Here is a 21524-nt window from a genome sequence, read left to right as displayed (position 1 = left end):
ATTTCAGTCCTCCTTTCTCGCAGAGCAACCGTGACAATAATTACCTGAACCTCAACTATGAATACAAAGGTAAGAGAGGCTGCAGCGGTTCTACAAACTGCTTCTTTGCTGTTGAGTTAATTCTCAACTCAAACACTACAAAAAGATAAAGAGAGGTGCAAAAAGCTTGTTCATTATTAGAAAGTCTGTCCTTACTTTTTATGTGGTTCTGTGGTAATTATAGGCACACAATCGGTTTCACAGAAAGAGAACTAAAGCTCTGTTCGTGTAGCTCCTGAAGTGTTTCCCCCGTTGCAGATGCCTTCTTGAGGTTACTAATGAGGAGAGAGATGATATTATTTAATGGGAGTAAATACTTAAAATGAGGAATGGGAAGATGTTTAATATCTTGGTTGTATATCTTGAGTGTGATAGCATCACAACTTTCCCTGCTTTATCTTCCACACACTCTCCTCTGTGTCCATCCTTTTCCCTTTTGTCTCTCTCGTCCCATCTCCCCTCTTCGTCTGCCTTTTTTTCCCAAACTCCAGTTCCTCATAGACATTGCTGCTTTCCTGCCTTTTCATGATCGCTTCCCTGCTCTGTCCCCCCGCCTCTTGATGCCCCCCCTTTACTCGTCTACTCCTTGTCCCTCGGCTCCCTGTCTGTCCCTCTTCCTTCAGAACACAGATCAAATAGAGCAGGATGACAGATAGCGCCACACTAATCCTCATGAACAGAGGAACCACGACAGCTCTCCCAATCTGGTCATTTCTTTTTCTCCTGCGCCACCCCCGTGCTGTAAATTAAAAAAGGCAGTGCTGCACATTGTATGGGAGCTTCATATAGCTGCAGCAGTACTTGAATACTTTGGCACGCATGCATGCACGTGCCTGCACACACACATACACACACTCTCCCCTCCCAGATGTAAAGCTGTGTGGCCCTTCCTGCTGAGGGCTACAGTATTTGTTTACCATTCCCTGTGAGTAGAATTTTCCTCTCCATCCCGTGCTGCCAAACACAAAAAATAACTCCCGTCTCCATGGGATACGGCCACAAAAACAGCGCGAGGGGAGGCAGTCATCTGACAGAACAGCTGCTTTCAATTGCAAGTGGCTCCGCTGCTCTCCATTCAGTGTGTGTGTGTGTGTGTGTGTGTGTGTGTGTGTGTGTGAGAGAGAGAGGGTGAGTGTCAGCGCTCGCCTGCGTCAGCAGTGCTCCCCACCTGCCTTTAGTTACTGCTCCACTGGGTTCAGAGCTAAGGCTAAGCTAGCACACATGAGCTGTTTTCAGTCTCCCTCTTGGCTGCATTGAGGCGACACAGCAGCTCTGTTCGGTGTGTGAAAAGCTGTCTTCCATTCCGCTGCTTTTTAACTCGACTTTGATTTGACATGCCGAGACGAGCATAAAGCAATGTCGTGTCTGTCAGATGTGATCAATTGAAATGTTAAACTCTCCAAGCAATCAAATCTCCATCGTGGAACTTGAGACGTGAATAACCACAAAACTGTAAATTGAGGAGTGCTGTACTGTAACGAGAATTCAGTTGTAATGTGAGGCTTGTCAAGGCTTCAATCACTTCCTAACTTCATCTTTGCTCCCTCTTCAGGTCGCCATGGGAAGGGAGGGACTTTCCCTCGCCAGTTCCAGTTGCCCAATCGCAGCAAGGATTATGGAGACCGTAAGAAACCAGCTTTGCTAGAGCAATAACAACAACACTATTATGGCACACATTGATATGTTACTATGTCTTCAGGACAAGGCAGGCAGATTCACACACCACTGCTGGTTGAACTTCAGTTGGATAATATAGGATCTCAGTCTTTACAGCGCCTCCTCCTCCTCTCTCCCATTTCTATCACATCTTTTCTCTTCCAGATAAAATATTTGTTTTTGGCATTTTTTGCACCCTGTGTAGATCTGGTACATGAAGTGCTGGCTTGCTGTTCCAGGCAGCTGCTAGTAATTGCTTACTCAGAGGCTAACCTTGGCTAGCAATGATTTACGTTTCCCTGCGGTGAACCCGAACTTGTATAAAAACACAGCGCCCTGCTTCCTGTCTGAGGGGAAGTGGGACGGAGTGGCGAGAGGCACTCTGCTCTGGCTGGCCTTAAGTTTTGGCCAAGAGCTCACTTTATGCCCAACACCTGTAAAGTAACTGTGTGAAAACAGTGTAGAAATCATTCACAGGACAAACAAAAGATGCAGTGGCCTCTGTGTTTATGCAGTCATTAATATGTCTATTTTTTTTATGTGTTTTCAGGTCGCAGGACACTTCCGCGCAGCTTCATGCCACAGGAGAACCTGTTTCAACTGGTTCCTTCCAGTCGCACACGCAGTTATAATGGAGACAGTACACTTCAGTACAGCGACCTGCGCTCGCTGGGTCGCACCGCCGACAAAAGCTGCCAGCGTGGAACAGCCAAGTGTAAGTAGTGCCCTTAGGATCTCAAAACTTTTGAAATGAAGGGACAGAGAAGCACTGAAGGAAAATTTCACCCCAAACACGTAAACAGTCTTAAATAAAGTGAATTTCTGGGCCATTGTTGTTGATTGGTGTTGTATCAGTCTGGTTCCTGTGGATAATGAGGCAGACAAACCCCCTCTGATAACCCAGACATGAATGAAGAAAGTTCAGACTTGTTTTTCTTCTGCTTGTCAAGAGTAGGGTTAGTATCAAACCTCAGTACCTCTGTACCTTAGTGCTATAAACCTCATAATGTATATGCATATAAATGACCATATGTCCACCGTATTTATTGTGTTTATCTGTGAAGACTATCGATCTTTTGGTACCAATCAAAAGATGTCATGTACTGAAAGCTGGCATCCAATGGTTGGTCAGATTCTTAATCTTAACTTACTTTTATCAGATCATTTTTGCTCATTTTAGGCTTTTTTATTCAAGTTCTTGTATAGAAGCTTGTTTTTCTGTCATTTGAGCACTTTGGCTTGTGAAGTGAAGTGAAAATAGAACATTTAGAGGAGTCAGGAACTAAAAAAAGTATGGTATCAGTACCGAAACTCGTTACCGAAACTGCTATCCTCTCAGCATAGTATCGGACATTTTTAAATGATACCCAGCCCTTGTCGAAAGGCATCCCGGGTGCACCACAAAATATAAATCACAATATAACTCACACAGAAAGCAAGGCAAATGGATTTACATCTCAGACTGATGATACATAACAGTGTGACTTGAAATGTGTTATGCCGTTATTGATAGAGACAAAACAAGGATAATCTCTTACAGTAAATACTCGACGGCTGTCAAACATGTTTTTACTCTTCGTAGTAGGTAGTAAGAGTGAGTAGAAATAATGTACAGTGATACTGTATGTCACAACAGGCAGAATTCCTCTCTCATCATCCATTTCACATCTGTCCTCATTCAGTCCACAGTTTATGTTGCCCAGAAATTGTCTTTGTCGTGAAACGAAAGCTCGGCTCGGCTCAGCAGTCTGTGGTTGACGTGTCTCTGGTGTCCTTCTCACCCACACACGACCAAACTGTCTAACCCGACCACAAAGAAGCCTGTTAATACCTAAACAAAGCCTCGGAGTCTGCGCCTGTGAGGATGAGAGTTGTTGAGATGCTCTCTCTAGGTTTTGACGTCTTTCTGTCGGCTGAGTGTGGTTTGACTCAGATGTCAGGGGCTTCCCCATCTGAGAGGGTCTGCGGTGGGATTAATTTAACGATCCTGCGGTGGATTTGACGTCTGGTCTCGTTGAAGTTACTGCACAAGTTACAGTCGGGTCTTGCGGTGGACTTTGACGCATGCTTCAGTGTTAGTGTTTGCTCACATCAGTATATCACAGTGGATCTGTCTGCCTCTGGGGGCTCGACAACAAAATGAATTACTGGTGGGTTTTCATCATCTGGTGTTGTGTTTCTGCAGCGCCGCGGGCGCCAGTCAACTGGCGACAAGGAAAGCTCCTGGGGCGCGGGGCGTTTGGAGAGGTCTACCTCTGTTATGACGCCGACACAGGCCGTGAGCTGGCCGCCAAGCAGGTGCCCTTTGATCCCGACTGTCAAGATACCAGCAAGGTAAGAGAGAACACAACACGTCACTGACTGCATGTATTCAAGGAATAAGACTCAGTGATTTCATGATGATTTGATTTGCTGTTTTCTTAATTCAAACTTTGTCTCTGTAGGAGGTGAATGCTCTGGAGTGTGAGATTCAGCTGCTGAAGAATCTGCGTCATGAGCGGATCGTTCAGTACTATGGTTGTCTTCGGGACCTTGAACAGAGGAAACTCACCATTTTTGTTGAGTTTATGCCTGGGGTGCGTATTCTGCAGGGCATTTCATTTGAATATATTTAAACTTTTATAACTGACATGTAGTACAAACAGCCCTTGAAGACAACAGTCCTTGGAGTTTGATTGAGATACAATAACGAATAATATCTGAGAATGTCATATTTTGAGTTGTTTTGGCTGCAGAGATAGAAACACAGACGTTTTAAAGACAAACTTCAAATCAAACACACGCCGGCCACATCTGCTAAAAACACAATTTTGAAATGTCACCAGCTGTCAACAAACGTGTCCTCAGTGGTTGATGTCAGCAGAACAGCTCAGTTTATGAGATCATTTTCTCACTAAATGAGCGCCTTAATGAGCTGCTGTCGCCTGTGGACCCTGTCCCTGTGCCTGTTTTTTAATATTTCCTGGTCTATTTTTTTCTTGAGTGGTGTTGAGCGTCTTAGTCACACATTGTCTGGAACTAAATGTTTATGTTTCACTGGAGTTTGCTGGCAGAGGCAAGAGGGGAGATGACAAAGCCAAGTTTTGTGTGTGACTGCTCGGCACGACTGCACCGCTGTGGCTGACCGATAACACTTTAGTCGTCCGTGGAGGGGAGGGGGCGAGGAGGGGGCAAGTGTCCCTCTGAGAGCCAGAGAGCTGTTGAGGTGTCTTGTTGACAGCTGAAAGTGAAGAGAGAGAGGTTTTGTTTTCGTTGTGTGAGTCCAAAACCACGTCACACGTGTTACTAGATCAGGTCTGTGCCGCTGTGATTTTCCTTATGAGGAACTAAAAACAGGAAATGAAAGGAAATGCAGGACATCGAAGGTGTTTGGACTCAAAATCGAGCAGATTTCTTTCAGCACGTTGTATGTTTTTGTACTTGGTACTTGGCTCAGAGGCGGCTTTCACAATATATAATAAAATGAAATAAATCCGCTTCAGCTGGAAATGTTATTACAAGTATGCAGCCACATTTCCCTTAAAATAAATGCTATAACAGACACCAAACCATTTTATATCTGTCATACACATCCTTCCAAGGCAGATCTTCTATAGTTTTATACACTACAGCTGTGACAATGATATTAGTGAAGAGTACAGCCAATGTAAAGATCATGAATGCTGTTCCACTCATTCTCTCACTTCTTTTCTGTTTTTCTCTCTCTCTCTTTCTCTCGTTCCGTCTCTCCAGGGCTCAATAAAGGACCAGCTGAAAGCCTATGGGGCCCTGACAGAGAAGGTGACGAGGAGATACACCAGGCAGATCCTCCAAGGAGTCTCCTACCTGCACAGCAACATGATTGTACACAGAGACATCAAAGGTAACACAAACAGCAAGCTAGCGAAGGTCAGGATTGGATTTTAATTGGATTTGTAACCAGTGAACACCCACACTTGAGACACAGACTTAGCTGACAGTGTGTAAACAGCAAATCTTTCTGGTTCATATTACAGCAGCTGTTGCTAGGAACACTACAGATTCATTCATTTTATTCCGCTTGACATTTCCTCATTTGGTTATTCACCGTCTACAGAAGGAGCCTGGAAAAAAATGTGCTATTTTGAACTCCCCTTTGAGATATATTAGGCTTCATGCTGGTGAAATCGGCCAGCCTAAAAATGTTCAACACCGGATGGAAAGGCTTTAGTTTGGCTGCCCGCAGCTTTGGGAGTCACTGCTTCGTTCAGCTGCGGCCAAGAAGAGGGAAATATACCGTCTGGTGGGGAAAAAAGATAGTAGGTCTCACAGGACACATGCTCTGTGAGAGTATATGTGGGTGGGATTTTCCACTTAGAAATGCTCTTCATGTGTAATATACGGTGTGCGCTCATCTCACCACACAAGAGCTCTTCTATATGCAGTAAAAGAGCTGTCAGCACATGCGGTTTTGGGAATGAGCTTGGCATCGCAGCCATTAGACTATAAAGCCATTAGACTATAAAGTTTCTGTGAATTTAACATTCCAAAGGAGCCAAATAAAGCCTTTAACGTGATTTATTGGAAGAGTCTCACATCCTCCCAACAAATGTACAGGCAGTGGAAACAGATTAAAGAAGCGAGAAGTTAAAAGTAAAGGTCACAGATTTAGTCTCTCAATCTCTCCTCTGCAGCCCTCCATCCTACAATGGGTGTGGAGAGTGTGTGGCGAGTGGTGTACATTAGTCACTGATCAAACAAGTGGAGCGCCTGAAGGAAATGGGATAGACACAGCTACATGTCGGAAAATTACTAAAGAAGGAAGAGAGAGAAGGTGTTCGATCCACGTGGAGCAGATGCTTGATTCAGTATTTCATTTTCTGATGTGTGTAATCCAACGAGGCATTTCCCCAATGTGAGAAAAGTGTTTGTGGAGTCAGTGTGGTATTTATATAAAAATAGCTAAAAGGTATACTTTGACTTTTTAGAAATAAGTCTGCCAGCGGTCCATCATCAGACTTGTCAAGCCAGGGGAAAAGTTTACCTTTCCTCTCAGTCAGTTGAAGTGCTGGCACAGGCACTTTGTAACCACACTGTAACGGCAGGCTACATTAATTGAACCTCCAAACTGTCAAAAGTATCCCTTAAAGGATATTGACAGTCCTCGGGAGACTCCTGAATAACTCTGAGCTCATTTTGTTTCGTTCCACCAGGTGCTAACATCCTGAGAGACTCATCGGGGAACGTGAAGCTGGGAGACTTTGGAGCCAGCAAACGTATCCAGACCATCTGCATGTCTGGTACAGGAATCAAGTCTGTCACTGGCACCCCCTACTGGATGAGCCCGGAAGTCATCAACGGAGAGGGCTACGGCCGCAAAGCTGATGTATGGTAAGGACGACATCAGATGGAACTGTGATGAGGCCCGAAGGGGATATTAGACGGCTGCAGCGCAAAAATAAGTATAAGCAATAAAGTTGCCTCAACACATGGGTGGTAAAGCAATAAATTGTTGAAACAGTGTTGATGGTGTGTGCTGTAAGTAAGCTTTAAACATGTTTAATGTACAGTATTTCTGAGAAGTAAGGCCAGTTACAGTTGTCAAATACATATAGCAGTCACCAAGACATGAATGCTACCTTAAATTTGGATTGCAAAACAGAAATGTTAACTTGTATTAGAAATACAGGGCAGGGGGGAATAAATCAACATGAACACCTGTGGAATATAATGTAATGCGATGCAGTAGCCCTGCACTAAATACTACATTTGTGAAGCTTATGATGTACTTTATTGTTATTCATTTTTGTGAAATTTGATCGTATAAAAGTATTTAGCCTCTCACCACCCACTGTTCTGCACCTGGGGCACTATGACTATGACTGCTAGTACTATAAACAGTTAAATGACTATGACCATGTAATATAAATTTACTGATTGAGAAAACTCATTATGGTCATTTCCAAAAAGATTGCTCTGTCGTGTAAATAATGCAGGTAAAATGCACAACAGTGTCTCCCTACCTTCAAAGCACTCTGGTAGTCCAACAATGTAATAAATCCTTAAAAACTTTATGTCCAACAATCAAAAAAAAGTCTGTTTTAATTTAGGCAAGTGTTAAAGGGACAACTCTTATTTTTGAGACCATAGATGATGATGTTATAATATGATATAATATAAACATGAATACATACAAACATCATTAAACTACATGTAAACTAATAATTGATGCCAATATGATTAAATTAGATGTTCTGACAATCAATGTTGTTTGTCCTCAGGAGTGTTGCCTGCACTGTTGTGGAAATGCTGACCCAGAAACCTCCATGGGCGGAGTACGAGGCCATGGCAGCCATTTTTAAGATTGCCACCCAGCCTACGAAGCCCATGCTTCCCGAGGGCGTGTCCGACGCGTGCCGGGACTTCCTGCGGCAGGTGTTTGTGGAGGAGAAGTGGCGGCCCACTGCAGACGTTCTGCTCAGTCACCCATTCGTCCAGGGCAGCTTCTGAAGCCCGCGGACCCCCCTCCCCTCCCCTGCCTGCGAGGCCTTCCGCGGCCCCAGCACCTCCCCTCCTCTCTGGCGCCCACCCCGTCCCCAGGGCCCCCCTCCGTCACCAGGCTCCAGGGCTCGGCATCACTCCAACGTCCTGCCCTGTCATCTATCACCAGTGTCTGCCTTGTCAGGGCCCCTGCATCTCTCACTAACTAGCTCAACACGGATTTGTCACTGAGAGGCCAGGTTGACTGCTGTCAGACTTCCAGAGTCCTCCGAGGCATTGCAGTGTGTTGCCCCAGGAGGGGACTGACGAGAAAGCACTTAGCAGTCTCACGAGCTGCAGACTGCTGTCCTTTAACAAGAGCAGGAAAAAGTGACCCAAGTTAGAGAGCAGAGGTGTCTCGGTTTGGCCAGACACCATGTAACCATGACTGGCTGGTGACATTGACCACATCTGATAGTACTTTAAGTTACTCATCAGCCTGAGTTAGCTGTGAGAATTAAGATGGTAAAATATGGTAAATATTTTTATATGACAGATAATAACACATACAAAGTCATCTTAGCAAATGAGTTTTCTATCCTAAAAAAATTGTACATGTATTTTCGTCAACGCCTTACAATAAGAATTTGTAAGTAAGAATGTCTTTTTTTTTTTTTACATCTTAGAGGGTTGCATTGCCCTGCTTTCATAGCACTCACAAGCCCGTTTAGAAGGATTGTCAACATTGCACTTTTGATATCATGCATTGACACATTTCCAACATGCAGGATAATCAACTGAGGAGATATTTTTCTATTTGAAGCATTTTTAAAAAATGTAATTTCATAAGGACAATTGTGTTGTTTGTTCCTATGTAAAGAAAAAAAAAGAACCAAACTTTTGCATTTAGTGTGCAATGTCTATTAAGCAATACCAACACTACTGTTGGAGTCTGTGACATCCATTCCAGCTTCCCACACAGTGAGCCTTGGGTCCACAGGAAGAAAGTGGCCAAAGAAAAGTTGCAGTGAGAAACTTTCAACAACTTTGGACTAAAGTTAATGTGCAGTATTAGTCATGTTGGATTGTTTTGTCACCTCAGAGCCCTATAGCCTTTTCTATGATATGGCAGCTTCGTGCACAGTAGACTGCACAGACCAAATCAGATGCATTGACGTCACATTGTGTTAGTATGAAAAGCATTATGAAATTAGATTGAAGGTAAAGCGTCTCATTTACGTTTTCTGTTGTAACTTCAGTATGAATCCAGTCACCCCATGCCTTTACTTTGCTTCCCACACTGTATGAATGGGTCAATTAATGACAGTGAGATAAAGCATAATATTACAAGTTGACAAAAAAAAGGGGGCAAGTTGGAAAGACGGAGCTAAATGCTGTATTCTTTAAAGTGAGATGAGATGAAACTGTAACTGGGGAGACTGATGTTGGAGGTGTAGTGGCTAGCTGTAACACAGTGGCACTTGAGGAATGATCAAATCTTTTTTTCGCCCTTGTCAGTGCCTTATCTGAATCTGCTTGTGGCCAAACACAAATGCTCACTGCCAAAGCGGAAAGCTTCTTAATAAGGTGAGCGGCTGTTCAGTAGAGAGCACACACAGGATTTGCTGAAGTTCTTTTATATGGAAAAAAAAAGATTATACTGTAAATACATATTGTTCTGCACTTTTGTATGAAATTTCTTTACATTATATACAAATCTATTTGATGAAATAGCTACGTTATACAGTAGATTGTACTGTGATTTAGACAGGAGTATGTATGATTGTCTCTTTGAGAGCTGGTAGGCAGTATGAAAAGGCTGGGAGGCTTTCGATTGGGACAGTTTGTTTTGTCTTAATGACAAAGCCTTGAAACATGAAATGTATCAAGTCATTGATCTTTTGTACATTTAACTTAATAAATTCAAGGTCTAAGACTATTTCTGTGTGTGATTTTATTGTGTTGTGATCACATTGCTCTGGACTGTCACAGTTCTATCCGCTGTTCAAATGTTCTCTTCTTCTATGGCGCTAATATACATTTTTTTACACTACATTGTGTGATTTATATGATTCTATTATGATATAAAATCCATCAATTAATTTAATCAACCGCTAACAAGGAGAGAAAGCGAGAAAAAAAACACATTTTTTAAAGTGTAGAATTATTGTTATTTTGAATTTGTTTACGCAAAGTCATAATGAAACGTATTGCCTTTTCTTTCTTTTTGTTTCATATGGACTATAACAAAATAAGGCGATTAATGGATTGGATTTAATATATACACTCACCACTTTAATAGGCACACATGTAAAATCTAATCCAATCCAACAACAGCTCTGCTATGAATCTTACTTTTCCGAAGCTTATGCATTTTTAGTTTTTGTTGGCACTGTCAGAAAGGTGATAATTCTACTTTCTTTGTATTACTGAGGTCGTTGTTCCGCCTCATGTATGAAAAGTATGTAAATGACTTGGCCCTAATAAAGTTGCCAGTGAGTGTGTGGGTATACACTCCCCTCCAAAATTGTTGGAACAATGAGGCCAATTCCTTTAATTTGACAACTAACAGTTGTTTTAGAGTCTTTCTTTACAGCTCTCGCAATGTTTCTGTCGTCAACTGCTGCTGTTTTCCTTGGTCTACCCGTTCAACGTCTGTTACTTAATACACCAGTGGTTTCTTAATTCTTCAGAACATTCCAAATGGTTGTACTGGCTATGGCCAATGTTTGTGCAATGGTTCTGATTGATTTTCCATCTTCTCTCAGCTTCACAATTGCTTGTTTTTCACCCATAGACAGCTCTCTGGTTTTCATGTTGCTTACACCTCTAACTATAAATGCAGTCTGCACAGGCAAAACCCAAATCTGAAACTGAACTAGACATTCAGTGCTATTTATTGTTTGAATAATCAATGTAATAGGACACACCAGGGCAACAAAACACACCTGTCAGTCACATGTTCCAATACTTTTGCTCACAAATGGGTGGGTTCAAACAAAAGGTGCTATCTTCTAAGTTGTGTATCAGATCCAGATGTAAATACCTGGAAATAAAAGCTGAAATGTTGATCTCTTGTCTCATATTCATCTTTTGATGTCAAACCCAAATGTTTTCAGTCTACAGCAAAAATAAAGGAATTGGCCGCACTGTTCCAATACCTTTGGAGGGGAGTGTATATATATACAGTGTATATATATATATGTATATTGGGTAGGTAAAAACACCTAATTGAGAGGCACTCTGTCGGTGAAAACTGTCTTTATTAGCTTTGTAGCGTGAGGCAGCTGTTGAGATGACAACAACCAGCTTACAAAACTGCTTCTTACAAAACCTGACGTTTCGTAACGTCGTGTCAGAAAACGTGACGGACTCAGTCTGCACGCGCTGCACACACTGAAGACCGGCAGACCGGGAGGCGCTTCTCTCTGATACCAAACACTGTTGGTGTTGCTGATACAACTAATGTTATTGCTGCTATGTTGAAAACGTCAAGTATGTCTACCTCCCGTACAATCATATGTTTACTAACAAACGACTTGCGACTTCACGACAATGAGGTAAGAGCATACAGTCTATGGGTAAGACTCTAAATCTGTAACGAGTACATATAGTTATGAAATCCGACGTTATTTAACTTTATTGCACCTACTAAACTTACAAGTTAACGTGTCTGTTTGACGTTATGTGCCTAACATTTAGCATTTGCTTTGTTACCGTCCTTACGAGAACATTTTGGTCATAGTATGTATTGTGTTTGCTACTAGCATCAAGCTAGCAGCAACAACTATATGACTTCCGGCATACATTCTTGACAATAAAAGCCTATTTTTCAAAGTTAAATGACCAGAACATTTGAATTAGTCACAAAAAGTACACAAATTAGATGTCAAAATAGTAATCCTGACCTGCCCTATATTACCACAATGTAATTTTATGTGTAGCTTTGTAAGACAACAACTACATGGCTTTAGTCATCCATAGACCTCTACCTGTAAAGAGGTGACATCGACATATACGACTTCTGGTTGCATTTTTCAAAATAAAAGACGAAATGTTCGAAATTGTGTGTGGCAAGGTAAAATACATTTGCTTGCTTTCAGTATCCCTGAAACATCACATTAAATTTAAGGTTAGGTGATTTCAAAACTAGCTGCCATCGTTAGTTGTATACAACAGCGGCCATATTTGTAGTTACAAAACAGTTTGCTCATAGAAGCAAATGTACTATTTTATATTCAGTTTACTGAACTGTATTCACACCATGATGATTTATGATTTTTCCTAAGAGATGATGGTATGACACATACTTTGTACTCTTTACATGCAGCTTTTCCACTGGGCTCAAAGAAATGCAGAGTACATTGTCCCACTGTACTGCTTTGACCCCAGACATTATGTGGGAACGTACAACTACAACTTACCAAAGACTGGGCCCTTCCGCCTGCGCTTCTTACTGGAGAGTATCAGGGACGTCAGAAACACGTTGCTCAACAAGGGCAGGTAACTAAACTGTTGTTCGTTGACTGGTCTCCCTGTGTGTGACTTTTTATATGACTGTATTTGACAATTTATGTGTCTTCTACTGCTTTATTTACAGTGCTGACCTTCTCCACAGTTCAGTCTTTATTAATCTATAATCTATTTACAAGGTTTAAAAGTGGTCATGAACTAATACATCATGTTATTGTCACACATACACCCTGTGCAGACCCTGTCCCCGGCTTTCAAGGAATTAACTCATACAGATGTAACAGGATCAGGACACACCTGGGCTTATAGGGGGTTATGTTTACATTAACATGGGTGCCGCACACACTGATCCCCTCACTTTTTTCCGGTCAGCATGGGGGAAGTTACTGGCTCTCTACCCAGGATGCAGCTTGCCTGGCATGGTGTTAACAGGGACAAATTTTGTGTGTGTGTGACAGCAACCTCGTGGTGAGACGGGGTAAGCCAGAGGAGGTAGTTGCCGACCTCATCAAGCAACTGGGCTCTGTCAGCACTGTGGCTTTCCACGAAGAGGTAGTTTTAAACAGTCTTTCTCTATTGTGATTGTCACTACTTTATTATATCTGATATGTCTGGTGATTTTGACATAGTTTGTCCTTCACGCGTTCATGTTCCAGGTAGCTTCAGAGGAACTGAATGTGGAGAAACGAGTGAAGGATGTCTGTGCACAGATGAAGGTCAAAGTTCACACCTGCTGGGGGTCTACACTGTACCACAGAGATGATCTTCCTTTTCATCACATATCCAGGCAAGAGAGGATATGGCTTGCCTAGGACAAAACATCCAAGTTCTGCTCAATGTCCTGTTTTTGATTCTGGCAATTTACTGTGAGATATAGCTAAGAAGTGTTAAGTGCTTCTTGTAATGTTTCCTTCTGGTTTGTTAGGCTCCCTGATGTGTACACTCAGTTCAGGAAGGCAGCAGAGACCCAGAGCAGGGTGAGGCCTGTGTTTCCAACCCCTGAACAGCTGAAGCCTCTTCCTCAAGGGCTTGAGGAAGGAGCCATCCCTACAGCAGAGGACCTGCAACAGACAGGTGAATAATCCTAATGTTTTATCTGCTCAATCCAAATGGTTTAATTCTGACAGTACATCTTGCACTTTCCCTTTTGTGTCTTCATGTTCTGTGAATTTGCAGAAATGATTCTGTCTGTATCAGTATCACCAAGACAAATTCCTGTACATTTATTTTATGTGCTTATTAAATTGACTTTTGTGTAAATGCCGCTGTAGCACAAATGGCTCATTTTATGCAGTGCCTCTATTGAGTAAATCCTCACTGCTGCTACTTTCAGAATTCAATAGGCAAACTGCTGAGCACAGATTTCCTCATTAAGCTAGCGAGTGAGCAGACTGGCTCGATTTCCATGTATATGATTAAGCTTTTATGATTCTGTGTGTCTCAATGTACACCAGGGAGTGTTTAACGTGTATAAAATCAGTGTGATGCTGATATGCTTCTCTTGTTTTATTCTAATAGAGCCTGTGACTGATCCTCGCTCAGCCTTCCCCTGCAGTGGTGGTGAAAGTCAGGCTCTGGCCAGACTCAAACACTATTTCTGGGACACTGTGAGTACAACTTTTATTACAAATAAGGACTAGTTGCTGTTTATAAAATGGCAAAAATAAATAAATAAATGTTGTGTCTTTTGTAGGATGCAGTTGCAACTTACAAGGAGACTCGCAATGGCTTGATTGGTGTGGACTATTCCACTAAATTTGCACCTTGGTGAGCGTTGTTGTATCATTTCCTCTACAAGTCAATGCTTACTAGAGTTTAATGTTCCATAATAAATATATCTCTAATGGTGCTCTAATTCTGCAGGCTGGCAATGGGTTGCATTTCACCGAGGTATATTTATCATCAAATCAAGCAGTATGAGAGGGAGCGGACAGCCAATCAGAGCACATACTGGTGAGTCTGGTGTTAGAAAGGACTGGAATAATAAATAAGTAAAGAATAAAATACAACATAGATACTGTATAATAGTGCCGTACTGGTCAGGTATGTACAAAAGCTCACTAGCTGTTCTGGTGCTGTCTTTGTATTTGATAATACAGCGCTATAATGTGTCAAAATGTAAATGTACATTGGTAAAACTACCTGTTCTTAATTGAAATAAAATGTATTCTATCATAGGCCACTGTTTAGTCACTAATAATACACATTTGTCTTGACTTTCTGACGATCTTCCCTGCTGTCTTTCAGGGTCATTTTTGAACTTCTATGGAGGGATTACTTCAAGTTTGTGGGTGTCAAGTATGGAAACAGACTGTTTCAAATCAAAGGTAAAATAAGCTCAAGTTTAACACATTTTTTAATACATAAATGAATGTAAAGCTCATAGTCATTTTACTTCAGGTCTTCAAGACAGATCTGTTCCATGGAAAAAGGACATGAAGCTTTTCAATGCGTGGAAAGGTTTGCATCAATTTCTTCCTCATTGTTCACAAAACACACTTTTTTTCTTTAAGCATGTATTCAAAGTGTTTGTACAGTGTATGTATCAGCCGCTGAAGATATGTATCATTTGTAATTACAGAGGGACTAACAGGAGTGCCCTTCGTGGATGCAAACATGAGAGAGTTGGCAATGACGGGCTTCATGTCCAACAGGGGGCGGCAAAATGTTGCTAGCTTCCTCACAAAAGACCTGGGCCTGGATTGGAGGATGGGAGCCGAGTGGTTTGAATACCTTCTGGTAAGTATTGAAGGCCACGTTGTAAATCAGTTTGGAGCTTTTGAAGCTTTTTGGCATTTTTAGGACATGAAATTATTTAATTATTATGTTGCGGAATAGCAGAATTTTATATTTTTATGTATAGACAATGATACTCACAAGTGCCTTTTCCTCCAAAGATTGACCATGATGTCTGCAGCAACTATGGCAACTGGCTGTACAGCGCTGGAATAGGAAATGACCCCAGAGAGAACAGGAAGTTCAACATGATCAAGCAAGGCCTCGACTACGACAATAATGTATGTGTGAGAAGATGCAACGTTTCAGTTCCCTTTGACATTTTTGGAGAGCTTCCCATTGTTTGCACTACAACACAGAATGAGTCACCCTTGTGTTTGTAATGGCTTTGCTGTCACACAATGGTGATGAAACCAGTACAAATAAGATAATCCTTTATTAATCCCTCAGCGGGGAAATTTGCATTGTTACAGCAGCATACAGGATAGTGCAATAGCAGAGACATAAGTAGAAAAATCAAGATATAATAAATAAAAACAAGACCGTTATAAAAAAGCTACTAAAACTAAAAAACAACTATAATTTAAATGTGAAGAAGGCTGTGATATGGAAAGTTCAGTCATTGACTGAGTTGTTGTTTGGTTACCTGTGCGTCTGCTTTAGGGTGACTACGTACGGCAGTGGGTTCCTGAGCTGCGGGGGATCAGGGGGGCTGATGTGCACACGCCCTGGACCCTCAGCACCGCTGCACTGTCACATGCTCAAATATCTCTTGGTGAGAACTACCCCACCCCCATCGTCATAGCGCCTGAGTGGAGCAGACACGTCAACAAGAAACCGGTGGGTGTGGGGGAGAAAGGGGAAGTGGGTAGTATGATTGTGTGCTGCACCTTTAATAGCTTCTTTAATCCTTCATGGCTGATCCAAAAGTGGTGGAATGTAAGTGAGTACATTCACTCAAGTACTGTACTAAAGTTAAATTACACATACCTCTAATATTGCTTTAAACTTATACTCCATAACAATTCAGAGGTGTATATTGCACTTTTTACCCCACTACATTTATCTAACAGATAAAATTACTAGTTACTTTTAAGTTTTATCTAAAACAACATATGATAAGCCTATAAAATCCAATGTATTCTATGTAATCTTTTTGTTTGTTACCCCCTCACAAAAACGCTGTGTCTGGTTTGGGCCCCCTTGTCTTGTTATAGAGAGTTGTTGGACAAAAACAGAGATTTCCTCTGTAAACTTCTCAAATGATTTAATTTGAATAATTGTTCAATGTCCAATGAGGTCAAATTATCCAGTATACCAATAAATTTGGAACCGCTGGACTAAACTGTACATAAAGTAGTTAAAATAAGCTTCACCTTGTCCAGCTACAACAGTGAAATGCTACTTATATATTGATGCATCAGTATTGACAGTTTAATAATGTCATATATAGTAATGTCACTCATATGAGCTGTTTTTTTTGCAGGATGAGTACTTTTCTTTTGATATTTAAACTAAATTTTGCTGATAATACTTAATGGAATATTTTAAAATTTGGGTATCGGTATGTTCTGAAGGATCTGAATACTTGCAAACAATAATACTTAAAGGTTTTAACTGTGTATTCCATTTTTTTTTTCAGAGTGGCACAGCACCTTCAGCACGAGGAAAGAAAGGCCCATCTCACACTCCCAAACAACATCGGGACAGAGGCATAGACTTCTATTTCTCCAAAAGCAAAAACTTGTGATCCGCCTCAAAGCAAACAGCGAACACGTGAACAGATGCTCAGAGGAAGACTCACTGATGCAAACTTGGACTGATCTGTTGATTGAGGGAAGTTGTCTGATGAGGATTTGAGGAAATTCATTCTATCTATGAATACTTGAAATATGTCATCAGTTCTCTAGAAAAACAGGCAAAGCACCTTTACTGGACTCATTTCTACGCTTCCTGTTGTGCTGCAGCAATAGTGAAAGCAACATTGTGGTTTTTAGTTTTGATGCTGTAGATCAGTTACAAAGATTTGTCTGTTGATGTTTTTTGTGCCAATTGTTTTTCTTGCTATTTTCTTATGCCTGTTTGGAAACCCCGCTGTTATTACTTTTTGTTCATTTTCAGAGTTTTTTTGTGTTTGTGGCAGTTACAAAATAAAATTGCTAAATGGAAGAGTTTTGTTATGCGATTTTGTTTGCACCTTGTCAGCATTAGACTGAGCCTTCAAATCTTAATTTTCTTTTCTTGATTTTTATATTAAATCTTATCAAAGTAAGGAGGTAGAGCTTTCTGGGTACAGATATGAATGTAGACAAGAAAAGGGAACAGAAACACTCATTTCAACATTTTCCTGCTGCAAGCCATTTTACTAATCAATGAAAATGATCTGTTCTCGTTTCTGTCACCATCGCGATAATACCAGTGGATTAACAATACCAGTGGATTAACAACTAGAGTCTAGTGGAAGTGCACTTTTTTGGCCAGTGGTGTCTGTGCCGTCTGTATTGAACAGTACGTCTCCTCCCCCGTGTGACGCAGTCCTCCAGTGACATCACATCCTTGTTCTCTTGTCAGGTAACCTGCGGACTCCTGACGAAATACGCCACATAATATCGCGCCATCGGTCCTAACAATGTTTCCCGTGTTTGGCTTTTAACTAAAGCCTGTCGTCTCGCGGAGATCGCCGGAAACTTGCGAACATGGCGTGCGTCGATTCAGAAGTCGACTTGGGGACGATTCCTCTCATTGCACTGAACATGAGTGTGAGGAAAAAGTTGGGACTGTATCTGAACCCCAGAAACACAGTGGCCGCGGACTGGACGGCTGTAGCAGAGGCCATGGGCTTCTCTTACCTGGAGATACAGAACTACGAGGTGTCGAGGAACCCCACCAAGACGATCATGGAGGACTGGCAGGCTCGCTCCACAGATGTGTCTGTGGGGAAGCTGCTGTCGATCCTGGAGGAGGTGGAGAGGAAGGACATCGTGGAGGATCTTCGTCCTTTTATAGGTGCGTTTGGAACTTTCTGTTTATTTTCTAAATGCTTGCGTCGTTGGTACAAGTACATCATATTTACTTATTTGTAACTTTGTCATCGCCCGTCCCGTCCCTGAACTTCAGGAAATGATTCACACGCCGGAGTTCCCATGTTGCAAAAAGTATTTACACACATGATTCAGAGTGTATAAAAAAACCATTTCCCCAAATGTAGTATGTGTTAATATATTTATAAGCTGAAAATGATTCAAAATACATTTCAGATCATTCAGTCCACTTGCTATAACAACTCCCCTAACTATGTATTTGTGTGTGTGTGTGGGTGTGTGTCTGTCTGTACATATTTTTTGGTACCAGTTGATGATGTCAGGAAGTACTGTGAGAGTCTGAAGAAGAAGGCGGAGCCCCCAGTTCAGGTTCATGAGGTTGACAGCTGTGTCCCCCGCACCCCAGAGAGGTTTGGTATCACCCTGGAGGATGACCCTGAAGGTCTGTATTTGTGTAACTCTCTTTTTTGCTTTATTTTTTTTTAATACTTTATACTATTAGAAGGCAGTGCCACTGGTCAAACCTGCAGTCAAACCCTTGTCAGCATTAATTACGTCACTTTTTATGCAAATGTGACCATTCCACAACATTTCAGAGGGAAATATTGTACTTTTTCTTCCCCTATATTCATCTGACAGCTATAATCACTTGTAACATTGCAAATTACCATTTACACTCAAAACATATGATCAGAAAACATATAATGAAGTGCCCAACAGCATATAAAGTAGTTCAAATTAGCTCCACCCTAACCAACTATAATAGTAAAATGCTGCTTACATGTTAATACATCTGTAATAATAATCCAGTATGTATTTGCTCAAGTCAGACTTGAGATAGTGATTGCAACATTATGTTCTGTGGTCAGCCATTGCACAGGAAAAGCTCCAACTAGTCTCCTAATCTGACAAGACATTTGAAGCTCTAGTCGCACATCTATGCAGCACTGTGCTGGTTGCCACCCATTATGCTTATCTTTTACTTCCGTTGAATTTAGCTCAGTTCTGTGGTATTTGATTTTTTCTAAGTTTATTGTGTATGTTGTCTTGGTTTGCAAGCTGTTGCACTACACTGGCCTTATAAAGATAAATAAATTTGTGTTATTGAATTGAATCTAACTGAATTGAATCCAGGTGCTCCTGAGCTGTTTGATGCCTTCATCTGCTACTGCCAGAAGGACTTCGAGTTTGTTCATGAGATGATCAAGGAGCTGGAACAGACAGAGTACAGGCTGAAGCTGTGTGTGTTTGACAGAGATGTCCTCCCAGGCTCCTGTGTATGGACCATCACTAGTGAACTCATTGAGAAGAGGTGGGATATCAGCACATGCTAACCATGTCCAAGTCTACTCTGTTGATTTGGCTTTTTATTATAATTCTGGCAAGAAAAAAAACAGTGTAGCCAAAGCAAAGTCACTTTAGCTTGATCTTGTGCTTTTTTGAAGGTATTGTTGACATGCAACACAACTATTAGAATTTGTACGTCTGATGCAACACAGACTCCTGCGTGCGCAGTCATCAAGAATGTATTTAAACTCAGGATGCGTACCAGACCTGCTGCTTATTCACACTCTACAAAAAATATTCTGTTCTGGATCTGTTAATCATCTGTGTGAACAAAAAATGGAAATGGAAAGTTCACAGATACAAAAGACAGGCAAGTTTAGCTTTCTGTCATGACTGAAACTTTCATAAGTCTCTTCTTAAATTTGGATATAGAAAGCCTCCCGAGAGCAAGACGTTTTCTCTGAGGCGACCCCGTAGTCCCCCCTTCTTAAAATCTCCCTTATCTCTGACTCTCACATTTTGCAACATAACTACAATATGTGACCATCTGTGCAGGTGTAAGAGGATGGTGGTGGTGATTTCTGATGAATACCTTGACAGCGATGCCTGTGACTTTCAGACCAAGTTTGCTCTCAGCCTCTGTCCTGGTAAGTTATATTTTTGTCATGTTAAACTTCCTTTTTCTGACAACTGCCTGTGCATGCATGTACTTTTATACCTTTATTTTATTTTTGCTGTTTCAGGAGCTCAAAGTAAACGGCTTATTCCAGTGGTGTACAAGTCAATGACAAAACCGTTCCCCAGCATCCTACGCTTCCTCACCATATGTGACTACACCCGGCCTTGCACACAGGCCTGGTTCTGGGGACGGCTGGCCAAAGCTCTCTCTCTGCCATAATCATGGACCAGTCAGTTAAACGTGTTTAAAGTTGCCTTTTTATTCCATCAAAAGGGATATTGGACAATGGCCAAACATTACAGGTTGAAGGGTGTGCTATTGCTGCTGGCTTCTGTGCCCACTTATCCGTTGCTGTGTGTATACAGTATATATTATGATGCTACTATTTGTGTTTCCTATGAAGATGACTTGATTTCTTACAAAACTCTGCTGCACAAGGTTACCAAATATTTGCAAAGTTCATACTGCACACAGCTATTATTATGTCATTAAAATGTCAAGAATAACATAGGCAGTGCCTGCCACAATTTTGTATTTATGTGAGGAGGATCTGTTTGTATTTAGGACAGCATGCGCTAAATGCTCTGTAAATGCTCTGTTTTTTTGTGCTGGCTACTTCCTCTTATTAGTCAACTTCTAGATGAGATTAAAGCTAAAGAGGAAGAGATATTTTGATTGTGAAACTTCCACATGTTCATTTTTACTGACTGCTGACACCTTCCTTTCTCTCTAACTTTCTCTGTCACAATGATGTCTGACATTTGATTTTGTATGATTTTGTATTTTTGATATGAACTTTCATAAAAAGTGATTTAATTCTATCTTGAATAAATGGTCTGAATATGATTTCCTGAAAATAAATTCAATACAATTTAATAATTTCAAGGGCAGTTTTTTTCACTTTTAAAGCATATGCACACTCATGAAGGTACAATATTTTCTGTAATTCTCCAGCAGGGGTTGCGATTGTGCAAGTCCTGTATGATATAAAATGAACCACCAGAGGTGTCGTTAATTGAATGCTGTAAAGGACTGTAGCTCGGTACCTTTTATGCTTAACACATGAACATCCAATCACAGAGAAGCATACGTGGTACTGTCCAATCAGATGACAGGATGTTCCAGGCGCAACACGCCTCTTTTTTTTTAAACCTGCAGTGTTATTGTCCTGAGTT

At 41.3% G+C, this 21524-nt stretch overlaps 2 protein-coding genes across 4 annotated transcripts in view; both read left to right on the top strand.

Annotated features, from left to right (window-relative positions):
• Positions 1-10072, top strand: part of map3k22 (mitogen-activated protein kinase kinase kinase 22) — a 37249-nt gene extending 27177 nt beyond the window's left edge. Inside the window, exons 11-18 of the mRNA XM_070928212.1 lie at positions 8-69; positions 1592-1663; positions 2246-2410; positions 3881-4029; positions 4140-4271; positions 5428-5557; positions 6867-7044; positions 7935-10072. Of these exons, the coding sequence (XP_070784313.1) occupies positions 8-69; positions 1592-1663; positions 2246-2410; positions 3881-4029; positions 4140-4271; positions 5428-5557; positions 6867-7044; positions 7935-8163 (1117 nt within the window). The 3' untranslated portion in view covers positions 8164-10072. The remainder of the gene's footprint in view (positions 1-7; positions 70-1591; positions 1664-2245; positions 2411-3880; positions 4030-4139; positions 4272-5427; positions 5558-6866; positions 7045-7934) is intronic.
• A 1486-nt stretch (positions 10073-11558) lies between these two features.
• myd88 (MYD88 innate immune signal transduction adaptor) lies at positions 11559-21196 on the top strand. 3 transcript variants are annotated; one of them, XM_070927867.1, is made up of 6 exons: positions 11559-11643; positions 18061-18348; positions 18694-18825; positions 19518-19695; positions 20226-20317; positions 20414-21196. In XM_070927867.1, the coding sequence occupies exons 1-6, from the start codon at positions 11613-11615 to the stop codon at positions 20566-20568; spliced, it is 876 nt and encodes a 291-aa protein (XP_070783968.1). In that variant the 5' UTR covers positions 11559-11612; the 3' UTR covers positions 20569-21196. The 3 variants fall into 3 exon arrangements, with proteins under 3 accessions (XP_070783968.1, XP_070783967.1, XP_070783969.1); XM_070927866.1 differs by lacking the exon at positions 11559-11643 and having other exon boundaries at positions 17936-18348; XM_070927868.1 differs by lacking the exons at positions 11559-11643; positions 18694-18825 and having other exon boundaries at positions 17936-18348.
• Positions 21197-21524: the final 328 nt, after the last annotated feature.

The sequence above is a fragment of the Enoplosus armatus genome, chromosome 21 (genome assembly GCF_043641665.1).
Source record: "Enoplosus armatus isolate fEnoArm2 chromosome 21, fEnoArm2.hap1, whole genome shotgun sequence".
In the NCBI taxonomy this organism is placed as follows: Eukaryota; Metazoa; Chordata; class Actinopteri; order Centrarchiformes; family Enoplosidae; genus Enoplosus; species Enoplosus armatus.
The sequence above is the reverse complement of the archived record's forward strand: the minus strand, read 5'-3'. Positions and strand labels throughout refer to the sequence as shown.